General features: G+C 49.6%; 4 protein-coding genes, 1 long non-coding RNA gene and 1 other non-coding gene across 7 annotated transcripts; 3 read left to right on the forward strand and 3 right to left on the reverse strand.

The window, feature by feature from the left end:
* The first annotated feature begins 2013 nt into the window (after positions 1 to 2013).
* Positions 2014 to 3642, forward strand: LOC120679592 (disease resistance protein RGA2-like). The gene has a single exon (XM_039961237.1). It carries the CDS (start codon positions 2135 to 2137, stop codon positions 3623 to 3625), a length of 1491 nt encoding a protein of 496 aa, XP_039817171.1. The 5' UTR covers positions 2014 to 2134; the 3' UTR covers positions 3626 to 3642.
* A 162-nt stretch (positions 3643 to 3804) lies between these two features.
* On the reverse strand, positions 3805 to 7559 carry LOC120679662 (peptidyl-prolyl cis-trans isomerase FKBP16-1, chloroplastic-like). Of its 2 annotated transcripts, XR_005677288.1 has the most exons (9): positions 7404 to 7559; positions 7085 to 7282; positions 6952 to 6986; positions 6765 to 6858; positions 6605 to 6665; positions 6433 to 6478; positions 6281 to 6351; positions 5952 to 6093; positions 3805 to 3991 (listed from the first exon to the last, which is right to left on the reverse strand). XR_005677288.1 is itself a non-coding variant. In XM_039961373.1 (8 exons), exons 1-8 carry the CDS (start codon positions 7463 to 7465, stop codon positions 6016 to 6018), a joined length of 645 nt encoding a protein of 214 aa, XP_039817307.1. In that variant the 5' UTR covers positions 7466 to 7559; the 3' UTR covers positions 5939 to 6015. The 2 variants fall into 2 exon arrangements, 1 of the variants encoding a protein (XP_039817307.1); XM_039961373.1 differs by lacking the exon at positions 3805 to 3991 and having other exon boundaries at positions 5939 to 6093.
* Positions 7560 to 7563: 4 nt separating this feature from the next.
* Positions 7564 to 7644, forward strand: TRNAL-AAG. The gene has a single exon. It is a non-coding gene; the product is annotated as a tRNA-Leu (tRNA).
* Positions 7645 to 8672: 1028 nt separating this feature from the next.
* Positions 8673 to 10797, reverse strand: LOC120679950. The gene is made up of 2 exons (XR_005677413.1): positions 10676 to 10797; positions 8673 to 9956 (listed from the first exon to the last, which is right to left on the reverse strand). It is a non-coding gene; the product is annotated as an uncharacterized LOC120679950 (long non-coding RNA).
* Positions 9269 to 12603, forward strand: LOC120679851 (F-box protein At3g07870-like). Its single transcript, XM_039961548.1, has 2 exons — positions 9269 to 9494; positions 10721 to 12603. Exon 2 carries the CDS (start codon positions 10743 to 10745, stop codon positions 12039 to 12041), a length of 1299 nt encoding a protein of 432 aa, XP_039817482.1. The 5' UTR covers positions 9269 to 9494; positions 10721 to 10742; the 3' UTR covers positions 12042 to 12603.
* Positions 12576 to 14152, reverse strand: LOC120679773. Its single transcript, XM_039961455.1, has one exon. It carries the CDS (start codon positions 14004 to 14006, stop codon positions 12681 to 12683), a length of 1326 nt encoding a protein of 441 aa, XP_039817389.1. The 5' UTR covers positions 14007 to 14152; the 3' UTR covers positions 12576 to 12680.
* Positions 14153 to 15921: the final 1769 nt, after the last annotated feature.

A 15921-nucleotide genomic window follows, 5' to 3' on the forward strand; every position in this document is an offset into this window, starting at 1 on the left:
GGATTTCTGGGAGTTGACGCATATAAGTAGTACGGAAGAATGACAACATTATATGCACGCAACACGGAGAAATATTGGTTACCTGCGGTTCGGATCCAAAATCCGACAGGACTTCGCCGGTGGAATTACCTCACTCACCCCTCCTCTCTCCCTCTCCCCTCTCTGGATCTCGTGGGCAGAAAATCAGGGCATGAGGGAAGGGACGGAGTTTTATATTTGGGGCGGGAGCCTGCCGCCCTGCTGGGCGGCAGGCTCCCGCCAAGGACCTCTGCGCAAAAAAAATTATATTTATTTACATATAGGTCCCTACCGCCCCCCTGCCGGGCGGTATGGGTATAGAATTGTAAAATCTAAAACCAAAAATATATTTTTGTAAATTTTTTTTGAAAAATATAAAAATAAAAAAGACGCCATACCACAATAGCTTCTGGGCCTGAGCTGTTTCTCCGTGCGGCTTACTGGGCCTGCAATGTGTTGTGCCTGCACTTGCGCTTTTGCTAAACTGCCTTCTCTCGAAGGAAAAACTAAACTTGTGCAAGTAATAATTCAAACTAGATTAGAAAATATAGCCATAACAATTTCAAAAGTAGAAAGATATTGAAAGGATATTAATGGGAAAAAGTTAGAAGTTGGAGAAAGAAACTCTTTAGTGAAATATTTTTAGTTATTGTTTGTCTTTTGACTGAGGTTTCGAGTGAACTCTCCTTTATAAGTACTACTCCTACTCCTAGTTATTTTTGTCGAGCATGGATCTCAGCAATTTTGTGTGTCCGCTGCTTTGCGGAAATATTAGGAGTCACATGTATGACTGGCAGTCAAACCATCACATAGAGCGAAATATTTTTTATATTGCTGGAATAATTGTTCCAACTTCAAAGAAAATTGTTCGTGTCAAAAAAATATTCCACAAAAAATTTATCTTGTTTTGAAGATTTCATCACAAGGAACACAGTGGTGTTGTCGGATTTTGATTTGGATATACGATTTTGGAAAATATGACTATGACAGTCTCACAAGTGACTCCTAATAGCCCCCCACCCCCATTTTTTTGGGGGGGGGGGGGGGGGGTCATTTCCTTTTGTAAAACTAAAACATCTTGTGTACACTCATCCAAATAAGGCTACACAATTTGTATGCTCCAACTGGCATATTGTGTTCAGTTTTTGGCTTAAAATCCGACATATGTAGTTTCAAGATGCTCAAAAGGTAGATTTTGTCGTCGGCATCTATCTACTAAACGTTGCCGGCACTTAGTTTTTCTTTCAGAAAGGGGGAAAAAGAAAAACTAAGTGCCGAGAAAAAAGAGAGTGATTAAATGAATTTTATCGCCAAAAGGAGATATTAAACTAAGTGCCTAAATTTTATTGCCAAATGAAGACACATATGTACAAAGAGAGATTATTACAAATGGTTGCGACTTGCGATTAAACAATCAGACCAAGCAAAGCAAGACAAGGATCAAAGCACTGAAACTAAGACAGAAAAAAATATACTCCGTTCTAACAACTTTCTTTGCTCAGGGAGTCACTACATCAATTAGACCAAAGCTGAAGGCGTCGTCTTGAGATCTGAATATTTGTTGTCGGCACTCGGTTACCGTGCCTTAATGATTTGCCAAATTTTGGCATTCCATACAAGGTTGGCACTTGCAAGGTTAAAGTCGTCTTAATTCTAATTGAAAATAAAGTTGACCAAAATACAAGGAAATGGCAAAACAATTTGTCCCGGAATCAGATTACAACATACTAAAGCTAGAACTAATAACTCAAAAAGGGACCATGAGGAAACAAGCATGCCTTCTTTACCATTTTCCAACTGTGCAACGTTTGATAAATAAAAAACAATGCAACATTAATGGTCTTATCACGGCATATGTGGACACTTGAATGGCTAAGCCGGCGATCTGGAACGAAGAGTTGAAGAATAGGAATTTTTGGTGTTGAGCTGATTGGTATCACGAGAAGTCAAAATCGCACGCTCAGAGTCGACATAACCCTAGTGATGGCAAGAACATTGTTTTCAGGTCATTATCAAGTTTAATGATTTCGAACAGTGTTTCAACTTGCAAAGCGCATACCAATACAATCTCCTATGCCCTGGTCATCCTGGAGGTAATAGACGGAGGAGTTTGAGCATGGCCGAAGCCGTCGTGTCCGCGGTCATCGCCGATGTGGCGGGCAGGGCGATATCCCTCCTCGCGGGGCAGCTCCGGGACCGGCGGGGCGAGGACGCCAAGCTGCGGCGGCTACGGCACATCGTCGTCAAGCTCGAGAGCGCGGTGGATGCCGCCGGCGCGAGGCGGATCACGAGCCGCGCGCTTCTCGAGTGGCTCTCGGAGCTCGGCGGCGGCGCGCACCGAGGGCGCTACTTCCTCGACGCGTTCGGGGGCGCCGCGACGGACGAGGACGAGGGTGACGGCCATGGCGACGCGGGGCTGCGCCGGGCTTTGTTCTCGCCGAGCTCGTTCAACCCCGCCAAGCGCCTGCGCGTCGCGGCCACGAGGATGCTGTTCCGCGGCGGCAGCGGTGGCGGCGAGCTCGACGGCGTCCTGGCGAACATGGAGGGCATCTCCGGCGATCTTTCCGAGTTCATCATGCTTCTGCAGTGCTGCCCGCCGGCGCTGCACCGGCCGCTGGCCACGAACATCTACGCGGACTCCCAGATGTTCGGCCGGCACCTCGAGCGGCGCCGCGTCATCGACTTCTTGCTGCAGGACGACGACGATGGTGGCGGCGAGCTCGGCGTCCTCCCGATAATCGGGCGCGCCGGCCTGGGGAAGACGACCCTCGTGCAGCACGTCTGCGACGAGCCCGCGGTGCGCCGCCGCTTCTCGCTGATCTTGCTGCTGGACTTCCACTGCATGAGCCTCACGGTCGCCAGCGAGACCGTGAAGCTTCTACGATCTCTGTTCACCGTCGCCGGCACGTCAAGCGCTGGCGAGGCCGGCACCGGCGAGCTCCTGAAGGTTCTTGAGCGAAAGCTGCGCGGCGAGAGGTTCCTGGCCGTGTTCGACAGCGTCGACGCGCGCAAGAAGCAGGTGATAGACGCCATCATGCCGGCCCTGCGGCGCGGGCGGCGAGGGAGCAGGGTCGTCGTCACCGGCACCGGCAAGCACGTCGCCGATCTCGGCACCACGGAGCCCATCACCCTGCGGCCGCTGCCACCGGCGGAGTACTGGTTCTTCTTCAAGGCGCACGCGTTCGGCGGCGCGGACGACGCCGTGGCAGAGCCGCGGCTGGCGGCGGCGGGCCAGGCCATCGCCGAGAGGCTGCGCGGCTCCTTATTTGGCGCCAAGGTCGTGGGCGCGCTGCTGAGGTCGCGCCCGGACCATAGGCTGTGGCGCCGGGTGCTCGCCGCCGGCCACGCCGAGCCGTCGTGGCTTGGCAACGTCGCCGCGGCGGCCAGCAGCCTCCTCCCTCCACACGTGACCGTGCGCGGCGTGGCCGTCTCAGGCTCGCCGGTGAGAGGGCTCGTGGGTCTCCAGGATGCCTCTTTGACGGCTTCACCTCATGGCGGCGGCGGCAGCCAGCCGGAGTTGCCTGTTCTGCTGTGCAAGACGGTGTTCCCTTCTTATTGCCTGTACTACACCGCTTATTGCACGATTGATAAAGAGGATAAACAATAAAATCTTTGCATATAAACAGCGACGGCATTCAAATTCACTTTTTTGACTTTCTAGCAATTGGTGAAAATCACTCTTTTGATTTATCAGGAAAAAAGAACTGCTTGTTGGGTCTGCAGCGGCAACACTGCAACCATAATGACCTGCATGCAGCTTACGAATGATTTGTTTGCAAATGGTCATGAGGAAGTTCTGAAAATTTTGATCCGCTTGTCCAGTTACAGTGCATAACTATTCAGACGGTCCCGATGTTTTGACAAAAGCTGGTGGCTGCTGTTTGACTCTTTCATTAATTGAACCTGCTGACGCTCATTTCGTTTTCCATGGGAGACAATTCAAGTTCAGAATGAACTATATGACTCCCTAGGATCATTCTGCCACCGAACCCCAGGACTTGGAAAAAGCCCCCACGTCGTCCCCCGCGTAGGGCGACTCGGGCGGCGACCCCCTCCCCAGGCAGTCGCCGCCCCCTCCTCCCCTCCTCCCCACCTCGCCGCCGCCGGAGGGCGACGCCTGAAGTCCGGCCGGACCCCGGGATGGCGGCGGCGGGGAGCATCCCATCCCTTCCTTCCCTTCCTCCCCCTTGAAACAGATGGCCGGCACGGACGCCATCGAAAGGGGGGAGGACGGCGACCAGCTCGCGACGACGGCGGCGTGCGCGGCCGGATCCGGCCTCTCCGCCCCCGGATCCGGCTTGCCCGTGGCTGGATCCGTCGCCCAGCGGTGGAGCTGGGCACGGCTTCGATCAGGACGGCGGGCGCGGCGAGGTCTGCGGCCGGCGGAGCATGAGGCCGGCGGAGGAGGCCCTGGGTGCGGCGAGGCATGCTGTCGGTGGAGGTGTGCGGCCGGCGACGCGTGCGGCCGGCGGCGCGCGGGACGGCGAGGCGAGGCGCGCGGGCCGGTGAGGTGCTCGGCCGGAGAGGTGCGGCCGGCGGAAGGCCCTGCGCGCGAGGCCGGCGGAGGCCGTGCTGGGCGCGCGACCGGCGAGGTGAGCGGCCGGCGGAAGCCGTGCTGGGCGCGTGGCCGGCGAAGCGCGTGGCCGGCGGAGGGAGCTGCACGTCGATCGGTGGTGGAGCGGGACGACAGAGGAGCGACATTGCTGCACAATGACTCGTGGGGTGCGGTGGAGGCGTTGCCCGGTTGGGATGGCCGGGACGGTGGTGCTGTCTCCTACATCGCGCGCGTGCAACAGGGATGAATGCTCTGGGCGAAAGCCTTCTGACGGCGGCGTTCTCGGACGTCGCTTTCCCTGTTGGGGGCGTCTTTTTGGAGCTTCATTCCTGCTGCACGAGGTCTCTGGGTGAAAACCCTGTCTAGTTCTAGACGAGCAACGGCGGCGCCTTTGGCGTCATACTCTTGAGACCCGCTCGGTTTGCAGCTTGGCCGGCCCACTGTCTTTGGCGGCCTCGACCGGTGCTGGCAACTCCGTCGTGGGACAAGCTAAAGGGTGTGACTACCACACGTCAAGGCAGCTATCTATTGGTGATCAAGGGTCGTCGCTTGGGTGTCGCTCGGCTGCTCGCAGCGGACCACGGCGGCCGACGTTGCTTCGCAATTGTCGGTTCGGTGTGGGACAGCGTCTGGAGGACGGCGCTTGTGGCAATGGCATCGGGAGACGACTCGGCCTGTAGCAGATCGCGGCGAGTAGGTCAGCATGGCTAAGCCTATTCGGTGCGGTACAACGTTGGAAGACGGCACAGGTGACAACCTTGATCTGCGGCGGCTTCGTGCGGGAGAAGGTTACGTGTTGAAGTTGAGACCACGGCGACGGTCTGTTGTTCTGGTAAAGTTCCTTGGAGGCGGGGCGGCTATGCTCGCTATCTCGACGGCAACTTAAGGAACGAGTTCGAGCATGGAGTTGTGGCGGGATTGGCGAGGCCCCCGCGCACGAGAGAGGAGGCGTCCAACGGCGGATGCGGCGAGGCCCCCGCGCGTTTGGTTTGCTCGGACTCGGTATTTCTCATCCCGTCGGATAGGTCCTGCTTTGTTGCAACGCCCAATGAAGGCGTCTGCCTCCATTGTTCCTTCACCAGCGCCGGATCACGTCGGAGTCTCGATGACTGCAAGGGTGCGGTACGTGGGTCGGAGATGCGGTTCGTTTCTCTCCGTTGTCGTCTTCATGTGTGGGGCTGATGCCGATGGGTGGATATGAGTGGTACCCCGCATTGATGTCCCAATCCAACTGGGTGAGTATAGTTGCTTTTTTCTTTTCTTTTCTGTTTCCCTGTCTATGGCCTCCCAGGGCCGTAGTCTTGTATTTTCTGCTATATTAATAGAAACGCACTCGTCGAGTGCCGTTCGTTCAAAAAAAAAATATGACTCCCTCGGAACAGCGTCTGTATTGACCAAGGATGGTGATGATGATATCATGATACGATGACAGAAATGCAGAATCACAGGACCTTCAGCAACTGAACCTCAAACACCAGAGGCTCCTTGGCATGAGACAGCAGACTCCGCCGTGGTCCGAACTGTAATAACATCCAAGACAAGTAGAATTTGTAAATGAAATGTATACACCATCAGGTAAGTGCAAAATTTACATTTTATAGATGCATTGAACTACTGTAATTTCACGAGAATAGAAGTTATTAATACTAAAAATGCTTAAAAACAAAAAGATATGAGCTATGGTTCTTCAAGGCTATACTGTTATACCTCTTCTGGTATGGGCTTCAAGGTCTCACTGATGTAGCCAACTTCAGGAGGAATTAAAGCCCTCCTCTTGCCTGCATATCAAGACAGGAAGAAAAATATAATTCACAGCACCATCTGTATGCTGTCTAGAACTAAGTTGATATCCAAAGTACCTCCAGCCTTCATCCCAATTAGGACGTCTTTAAGGCCTTGAATCATCTGAACACCACATTAGCTATACTTCACATCAAACAAACTCAAATAACCAGAAACTGAGGCAGAGAGAACCTAGAGGAGATCTGAACTTCTGAAAATTGTGAAAAAAAATTCAGTGAAGATTATAACCTCTTCCCCACCAAGTGGGAGTGTCACTGGCTTGCTCTCGCCGCTGAACTGGTCTACTGTGCTGGGTCACAGAATGCAGGGAAAACATGGTGAGACCGCCAGACGACGGGATTCGATCTAACCATATGGACTGCACATTGTCTATGAAAAATTCACACACCTATGCACGAAATAACCGTTTGCACGGCGGCACACGTAGTTGAACTGCACTAAATCGCCTTCCCGTGCTTCAGGTCCCTCCCCTTCGACGACATCTTCAGATCAACAAGCACAATTCTTCCATGAGTAGTCAGAAACTTGGCTGAAAACTCTGCAAGAAAATGCCACTGCTACAGTGCAACTTGTACCTTCGAGTATCACTCCACTGTCCAGCTTCCGGTACCTGAAAACTTCAAAAGGAAATCAAGAGATCAGATTCCCCAACCACCGAATCGACCGATCTAACCGTTGCAACTCGTTACGCTACGCGATTCGGAGTACCTGATAACGTCAGGCTCCGGCATTGCTGCCTGCGCCGGCATGAGGTGGGCAAGAGGATCGATGCATGAGGCCGCTGCGCCAAGAACCACCATCCCTGAAACTGCCTTCCGCCTAGAGATCTCACAGGTTGCCTTCAGAGGGGAAGCCATCCTGCGGCATGCCAAACGGATCTTCTTGGGCTCTGATGGACACCGGTATCTGATTGGGGGAAAGAAAACGCATAGAGAGTTCAATGGAGCGTTGAAATTGAGTAAACTGAACACGAGCGAGACACACAAATTTTCTCACCTGAACGGTAGAAAATGCAGTTGTGCATTACCTTGGGGATTGGGAGGTGCACGGGAATGGATTGCCGAGTGACGTGAGCGACGCAGACTCCATCGTTGCGCCTCCGAGGAAGGTTACGGATGGGGAAGGAAGTGGATAATGGCGCGAAAGGGGGATAAAGATCTATAGTTAATAGAAATAGCTAACAGAAGGACGAGATGGCCGAGTTGGTCTAAGGCGCCAGATTAAGGTTCTGGTCCGAAAGGGCGTGGGTTCAAATCCCACTCTCGTCAAAAAAATTTGATTTTTTCTGACTTTTTAACTTTGTAAAACTTTTTTTTTGTTTCTGTTACGACCTTTTCCCTTCTTATTAAAAATCTCTAGGAATGCTCTTCTCAATCTCAGCCGGACACCCTATGAAAAGAATTTTGTTTGGATCAATCGACGTCTCTCATTTTCTCATCAACTTGAGTGTGTTTGATTTAAATTTTCTAAAATAATCTTTGCTTCTTGGCATCCAAACTCCAAAAAGTTCCCAAACATGGATAACCGACAAAAGCATTTCACTGCAAAAACTAGTGTTCTTTTCCTTGCAGATTGGAATCATTTGAAGCTCGGTTTCTGCTGCACCGATGAAAATTTAATTTACTTGGTTAAATTAGAGTAGTGTACTTAACCTTTTGAAATCCTCTCATTTTCCTAACTCGTTAATACTAGTAGCTTGGCACAAGTGGCACACACGTGCACATGGGCGGATTTTTGCGTCAACGTGTTGCACAAATAAAATATACAAAGTAATACTCCATTTATTCTCTTTTTTCTTTTGATAGTTCTATTTTATCTTGATACAATGATCAAGAAGAAGAACCTTGCTTATCATCTTATTAATCATGACTCCTAGTTTTCGATATTATCTTATGCTCCCTCCGTTATATTACATGTCGTATTGGATTTGTTCTAAGTTAAATCGAACTTTGATAAGTCTATAGAAAAATATAACAATAACTATACTATTCAACATATGCATTATCAACATACATTTCACGATAGAGCAATGAAATAAATTTGGTATTGTAATTATTATAATTTTTTCTATAAATTTGATCAAAGTTTGTCAAGTTTGATTTAAAACAAATCTAATGTAAAATGATAATGAAAATAGAGGGAGTACTTAAACTAATCTTTTTTCAAGAGAAGTTACTATAGATGAAAATCCAACGGCTATCCATACATTTTCCAAGATATCAACTTAAATGAGTATAATTCAATTTTGAAAATAGGAGTATCAAAAGGAATAGAAGGAATAAAGCTAAATGTTCAGATACACTATCTTTTCTCTTTATTTATCAGATTAAATCAGTTTTTTAGTCTAATCTTTATTTATCAGAAGAAATTGGAAAAAGTTTATATCACCCCCTCACCTAGGGGGGTTAGAATACATAACCCCCCCAAACAATGAAACGGTCTATATCACCCCCTAAATTTTTCAAAATTAGTCAAATTACCCCCTAAAGTAGTTTTAAAAAAATCATATTAAATCACAGAAAAATCATAAAATGAAAAATCCAATTGTGTTAGACTCCGAATGAGTAGATCTACACAGTGAACATATAATATGGTATGCTTTAGTACATTTTTTTACAGCTATGAAGAAAATCATAAATCTAAAGCTACAATAAAAAATATACTAAAGAATACCATATTATATGTTTACATTTGAAGTCTAATACAATTAGATTTTTCATTTTATGATTTTTCTGTGATTTACTATGATTTTTCAAAACTGCTTTAATGGGGTAATTTGATCGGTTTTAAAAAGTTTAGAGGGTGATATAGACTGTTTTATAGATTGTGGGATTATGTATACCATCCCCCATACATGAGGAGGTGATAAATTTTTCCGAAGAAATTTGGTAACGGAACCGGAGGAGAGCTGCTGATTGACAGCCCTCCCGCTGCTCAGAGCTCAGCCGCTGAGGGCCTCAGTTCATCTCCTCCCTCTGTTTCTCTTCTCGAAGGGAACCTTTCCCTTGTCTCCAAGAGATCCTCCCTTGCTCGAGATCTTCCTTCCCTACCTGGCGGCGACGACTGGGCGAGGGGCGGTCCAGCCCTTTGCCGGCGACGAGCGCCTCCTCCACTCCAGGTATGCCGCGCCCGCCCCTTGTCTTCCCTTGTGCTGTAGGAGACGGAGCACCCCAAACCCTAACAAAACTATCTGTATTTGGATCTGACTCCAGTTACAATATAGTGAGTTACCTACTAACTTGGATTTCGTTTGCAAGAAGAAGAATTATCGGGTGTACATGTGTACTCCCATGTCTTATGCTGGGTCCGCCCCTGATGTGTCCCTTAAAGAGACTTTCCATCTTGCTTTTATCATTCAGAATAGGGATTCATCATGATCTGTAGATGGAAATGCATACATTTCATCCACATGATGGAAATGATCGTAGTCTTCAGCCTCTATTTACTGCCTAACTGGTGACGCAAATGTTGATCACTGCAGTATTTTTGGAGGGGATAAAAGTTGCTTAGGACTTCCCTGCTTCTATGTAGATATAGGGAATACACTGTTAACTTCCATGCTTCTAACAGTAGAATAAAACTGCACATAGAAATGGACATTAGCAGACCTGAGAAGAGCTAAAATAACAAGTATTTGCTATCAACGTGCCTTGATTTGTCCATGACAAAGTTCAGTGATCTAACATTGGAGATAAGGTTGGATGGGTCTAATATATTTACTAATGCGTGAGTGTTCAAATTTAGTGCATAATAAATGCTAGGGAGAGAGATGGCAAAGCATATTGGTTCCATACTGTGCTTTTCATGCCATGCTGGTTCCTTCGTTGTTTTAGAACTTGTGAATTTGATATGTGCACCTCTTATTATTTTCACCTGTAAGGTGAATTGGTTTTGATACCTCACTTAATGTTTATCAGAATACCTCAGTAATGTTTCCTCTATGGATGAACATGTTTTTCTCTCATCTTACTGCAGTTCATAGAGTCTAACATCTGTAGTATTCAATATCCATTGTCTAGAGGAAGGAGGTGTTAAGTTTAAGTCTCATTATTTCATCAAACTGGCGCATCCATATTGGTTTCAATGATAGTTAGAACTTGCTGGTACTGATTTGACTCGGTACTTGCGTTCTACATGTAGTCAGTCATTTATGAGCGATTTAAAATGGCAGCACCGAACCCATTCTCTTTTCACCTAAGATGTTAATTGATCAAGAGGGAAGATATTATTACTTTTATGTTATGTACTAAAGGGTATACTTTTATTTCAGTACAGTTTTATATCAGCAAATTTCCCTACCTTGCTGTTTTTATTGCATGCTGACTAAACTTGTACCTTGGACAGAATCGTAGATTGAATCCTAGCCATGGACTGCAACAATAATGATCTTGATAAGAAAAATAAAGGAACAGAAGCTCAAGTATACGTTCCTCAGGATGCCCAAAGGATTGTCCTTGCTTTTCTACCTGGTAGGATTGTTGTGAAACTTCGCAGTGTGTGCAAGTTCTGGCGAGACTGCATTGAAGAACCTAGTTTTGTGGACAGTCACCTAAACAATGCTTACCGCTTCCACCAGTCCATTGCTTGTTTCACCTCGCTTGATCATGGCCTAGTCCACATGTACACATTCGATTCTGCCACAATGAATTTCAGAAGCGTGGAACTCGTGTTCTCAAATAGGTTTCAAATGTCAGGCCCCTGCAATGGCTTGGTGTGCTTGTATGATATAAAAGACGACGCTGAGGTCTTGAATCCCACAACAAGGAAGCACTTGAGGCTGCCAGATTCAGTACTCAAGTCACGGTCTCTTTACTCTGAATATTTTGTTGGATTTGTGCACTCCACAAAAGAATACAAGGTGGTCTCTGTCCGTCACTGTGTGCGGTTCTTGGCATTTGAAATATGCACTGTTGGTGCGTTGTCATGGAGAACAATACGTGAATCTGCAGAGCTTCTAAAGGCAACGAAGGCAGTTATTGTTAATGGTAGCATGTACTGGCTACTTCTTCGCAAGGCATCCTCCAGTTTGTCTCGAGAAATCCTGATGCTCAACCTGACAGATGAGACGTTCACAAAAATTGCCATCCCTGATGCTGTAAAAAAACATGATATGGAATTATTCGAGGGGGAAGGAAAGCTTCTTTTGTTGTCAAATCGTTATGATAGATCATCAAAAAATACAGTTTCAGATATTTGGGTGGTGGACTTGACTCATCAAGAGTGGATTCACTTACATACAGTTGCTCCTCGGATGCCTGTGGGCATGAACCCATTTTTCCAGCTCAAGTCGAAGATCTTCTTTGGCAACCAAAAGAGACTCGTCTGTGTAGATCTTGAAGATCGTACAGTTTCATACATTGACATGCCTTCTTGTGAGACTTTGATATCTTGTGGCATGTTTGTGGAGAGTTTTGCACCTGCTGTGACAGGCTTGGTGAGCTCTACCGCGTCATCATATGGTAACAGTTCTGGTCTCAATGAACCATCCTCAGCAGACCCTGGACAATCTTTTCGAAATGCTGAATCATCCTCGATAGGCTGTGATCAATCTTCTGGTCTCACTGGATGGTCCTCAGCTGACTTTGAGCTGTCCTTTAAGAGAGCAAAGAGAACAACGAACATGGTGTGGAAGATATTGAAACATGGTGGTCTATCCCTGGGCTGAACATCAGCCGGTTCCTTTAGGCTCATACGAGTTGCCATCTTTTGTGGGTAAGGTGCGATGCTGTGTTTGCTCATTGGTATGGTACTGGTGGGAATAATAAGCCATGGGCCCATGGCAATGGACAGAGTATACCCAGAAAAAAAGGGTGGGAACTGAATAAACATCAAGCTAGGAGCGCCTGGCTTGGTCTATGGATTATCCTTTCCGGACACATCGGCTGGTTCCTTTTGCCTCGTACAAGCCGCCATCCTTTGTGTGTGCTGTATTTGTTCATCACTGTGGTACTGGTGGAAGTACAACGAAGCCATGGCAATGGGACAGAGTATACTAAAGGAACTGAATAAACAGCAAGTGACATGGCTGTGACTGTGCTTCAAAAAAGACATGGCTGTGACTGTAACCTATAAGTTGTGGGCAATAATGTTTACCCCTGCTTGTGGGGTTTGTACAGCTGAGAAATGCTGAGGTTATCGTTTCGCTCTGTACCTGTAAGCTGTGTCTGTATGTATGCAGTGAGTTTGTGAGCAAAATGAATCAGCAAAAACTGCTCATTATATTATTATGTATATATAGGCAAGACAAACTCTAGGCTCCATGCTGGAACATAATTCTGTTCAGCAATGCCACCATTCTGCTAGCTCATACAGTGGGCAAGGCCAGCGATGGCGGGAAGCCGAAGTACGGCCAGCAGCACTGGCCGGCGGCGCCGCCGGCACACCGCGCCTGGCAGATCTTCTCCAGCTGGAAGCTCTTGACGTCGATTTTGAACATCTCGGCGTCCCTGACGCAGTATCTCGCCATGAACGCCGGCTTCTCCTCGCTGACCTCGAGGATCAAGCACCCGTTGGCCGTGCCCCGGACGCAGAACGGCTGGTGGCATGCCGCCGGCCACGGCAGCGGGATCGTCTTCTCCAGCTGCCACTGCGGCGAGTCGGCGTCCTGCGCGATCGTGTAGTAGTGGAGATCGGCTTTGCCGCCGGGGTGGTGGAAGTCGTGCGCGAACACGCCGACCTTCCCGTCCGGGGCCTCCACGACGGCGACGTGCTCCTCCCAGTAGCCGGCCGGCGAGGGGATGATGGCGAGGGCGAGCTCCATGGCGCGCGCGTCGAGCACGAGCCACCGGTTGGTGAGGCAGTCCACCCAGTAGAAGCGGCCGTGCGCGTAGTGCCGCCGGTTCCAGACGGTGTGCATCGGGCAGCTGAACGGCGACCGGTGGCGGCGCCAGATGAAGCAGTCCGGCGACGGGAGCGCGCGCCACCGCCCGTCGCGCGAGGAGAAGGCGAAGGCGGCGAGCTTCCGCTGGCACCGGGCCGTCCAGAACACGGTGAACGGCGGCCGCTCCGCGTCCGGCTCGCAGGGCTCGGCGGGGGCGAGGAAGGGCTCGCACGCGCGCCGGCCGCCGAAGACGCTGAGCACGTCGCCGACGGTGTCGGCGAGATCCTCCGGGATGGGCGGGAGCAGGACGTAGCGGCGGTACAGCGGGTCGCAGACGGCGAGCTCGGTGAAGACGGTGCCCCGCTCGGTGCCGGACGCGGCGCGGTCGAGGAGGAAGCGGCCGTCGCGGTAGTCCCGGACCATCCACCCTTCGTCTCCGGCTCCGTCCGCGGCGGAGGGATCCGCCGGGAGGAAGCCGAAGGAGAAGTCGGCGGCGGCGGCGACGGCGCGGGCCGCCGCCGCCGCCGGGTGCGGCGGCTCCGCGGGGTGGAAGCCCGTGCCGTCGCGGCTGAGGGAGAAGGTGAAGACCCCGAGGAGCGCGCCGGGGTCCCGGTGCAGCGCGCGGTGGCGGCGGAGGAAGCGCGGGGAGGAGACGAGCGCGCGGAAGCCGCCGCTGGCGGCGGCCGCGCGCGCCAGCGCGGAGCGGGAGGGCAGGCGGAGCAGGATCTCGCCCGTGATCTCGTCGGGGATCTCGCGACCCGGCTCCTCGCCTTTCCCGCCAACGCCCGCCTCGCCGCCGGCGTCGGCCATGGACGCTTGGCTCAGCTGAGCTGCTGCTGCTCGATGCGTGGTGGTGGTGTGAGCTGTGTGGGGGCGCCTTGCTGGAGCTCTGACCTCTGAGCAGAGGTGGCGTGGCGCGAGCTCCGCGAGCGCAAATTATGCAAGCGAGGTGTGGTGGTAGTTGTTCCACGGGCCTGCGGCGCCGAGTCGTGCCCTCTGGGCCCACCGACAGCGAGAGGAAATCTTGAAATACTAGTAGGAATAGGATTAGTTAGTTTGAGGAACGACCTCCGCTGATCAATCTCAAAACAATTATTGTTGATTAATCCTGATCCCATCTCCGTACGGTTTGACACGGCGATCTCAGAGCCTTGATTGTTTTCTTTTTGGTCTGTGTGTGTAGGTGGGGTGGGGGGGCAAACAGACAGATGGTCATGCTAGTATTGTTTGAGCCATGTTTCGTGGGAACTTTGAAGCTTAAAGCATCATCACTCAAATATGGCATGTCAATTCTTCCTTGAAGAAATGATCGCCTTTTTGTCACTCCACATTGGGTTGGGGGGGGGGGGGGGGGGGGGGTGGAGAGAGTTTGTGTGTTTCTGAATTCTTTGCGAAGCTTGTGGTTGCCCCATTACGCTGGCTAAATTAGAGGGAATTATGTTGCTCTACCATGCTACAAAGCAACATCAAGAAATTATATGTTTCCCGCAAGTCGTTGCTAGAAGAAAATGTCAATGGTACATTAATTGCAAATATTATAGTTTTAGGAAAGATCGAAAGGGTTGTATAATCACAGTGAGTATAATTTTATAAGCGGAATCACTAGAAAAAAAGAAAAAAAAACACACCGGCCGAACATCAATATCCTCCTATAGGCAAATAAGGTTTGAACAAAATAATTCTGAGGAACTTTAAGAGGACTTAGATAATGGAACTTTGTAAGGACCATCTTAGGGATGGAAAAGGACGTCATATCAAATCTGAGTTGTTTAGACTGTTTTTAGTAGTTTTTCTTAGATTACACGGGAGAGAAGTTGTAGAAATCATATCCAAATGATTTGGATGGACACTGGTTGGTTGGGTCATCGTTGTCTTCGATAAGGTGTCATCCCTCTCCAGCAAAATAAAGTCTTCCATAATATGAAAGCGAAATCTCGAAAAATTCCGGCTCCGATTATACTAGGTTACAACGTGTGTACATCATTACTACGTAGTCCACATTGTAAATAAAAAAGATGGTGATTTTCTTTATATGCCACCTAAAACTCGTAAGCCCTCATATGTCATCGTTGTATCTTAAATACATCAGTCCGACGGTGCCCACAGCCCCACAGTTACCGGTAGTGGCACATAAGAGATTCAAAGGTTTAACTAACGGCATGTGATGCTCCTTCTTATTAATGAATGCTGGACGTGTAATGTCCAGGTCTTTCAAAACAAAAAACAAACGGCATGTGAGGATTTTTTTAAAAAGAAAAAGACCCCCCCCCCCCCCCCCCCCCCCAGATTCCCTGCATCACCCACATCACTGCCACGACAACGACCACTAGGCCACCACCTCCTTGTGCTCAAGTGCTCAACCTCCATGGTGTCAACGACTCTGGTCAGCTGCCTGTTCATCCATGTTGGGTTCCATGTTCCTGCTAGTAGCGGACTAGCAGTTGGAATAAATAATCGGCGGCAAGCAAAATACTTTTACAGTCTTGGGAGATGCATGGGAGATGCCCAAATGTTCTCATTGTCTTCCTAAGGTTCATGATTGTAACAATCCAAAAATTTGGATTAAAATAAAGAAATTTCCTTACACGTGGACCCCACCTGTCATACAACCACCTCCCATCTTCCTGTGCTGCACGTCGCAGTAATGGCGCCCCGAGCTCTCCCGAAGCTCCCCACCGCGGTGCTTGCCGTCGTGGAGGCCGATCCCAGTTTCCCGGCCGTCGGT

The sequence above is a fragment of the Panicum virgatum genome, chromosome 1K (assembly GCF_016808335.1).
Source record: "Panicum virgatum strain AP13 chromosome 1K, P.virgatum_v5, whole genome shotgun sequence".
NCBI lineage: Eukaryota > Viridiplantae > Streptophyta > Magnoliopsida > Poales > Poaceae > Panicum > Panicum virgatum.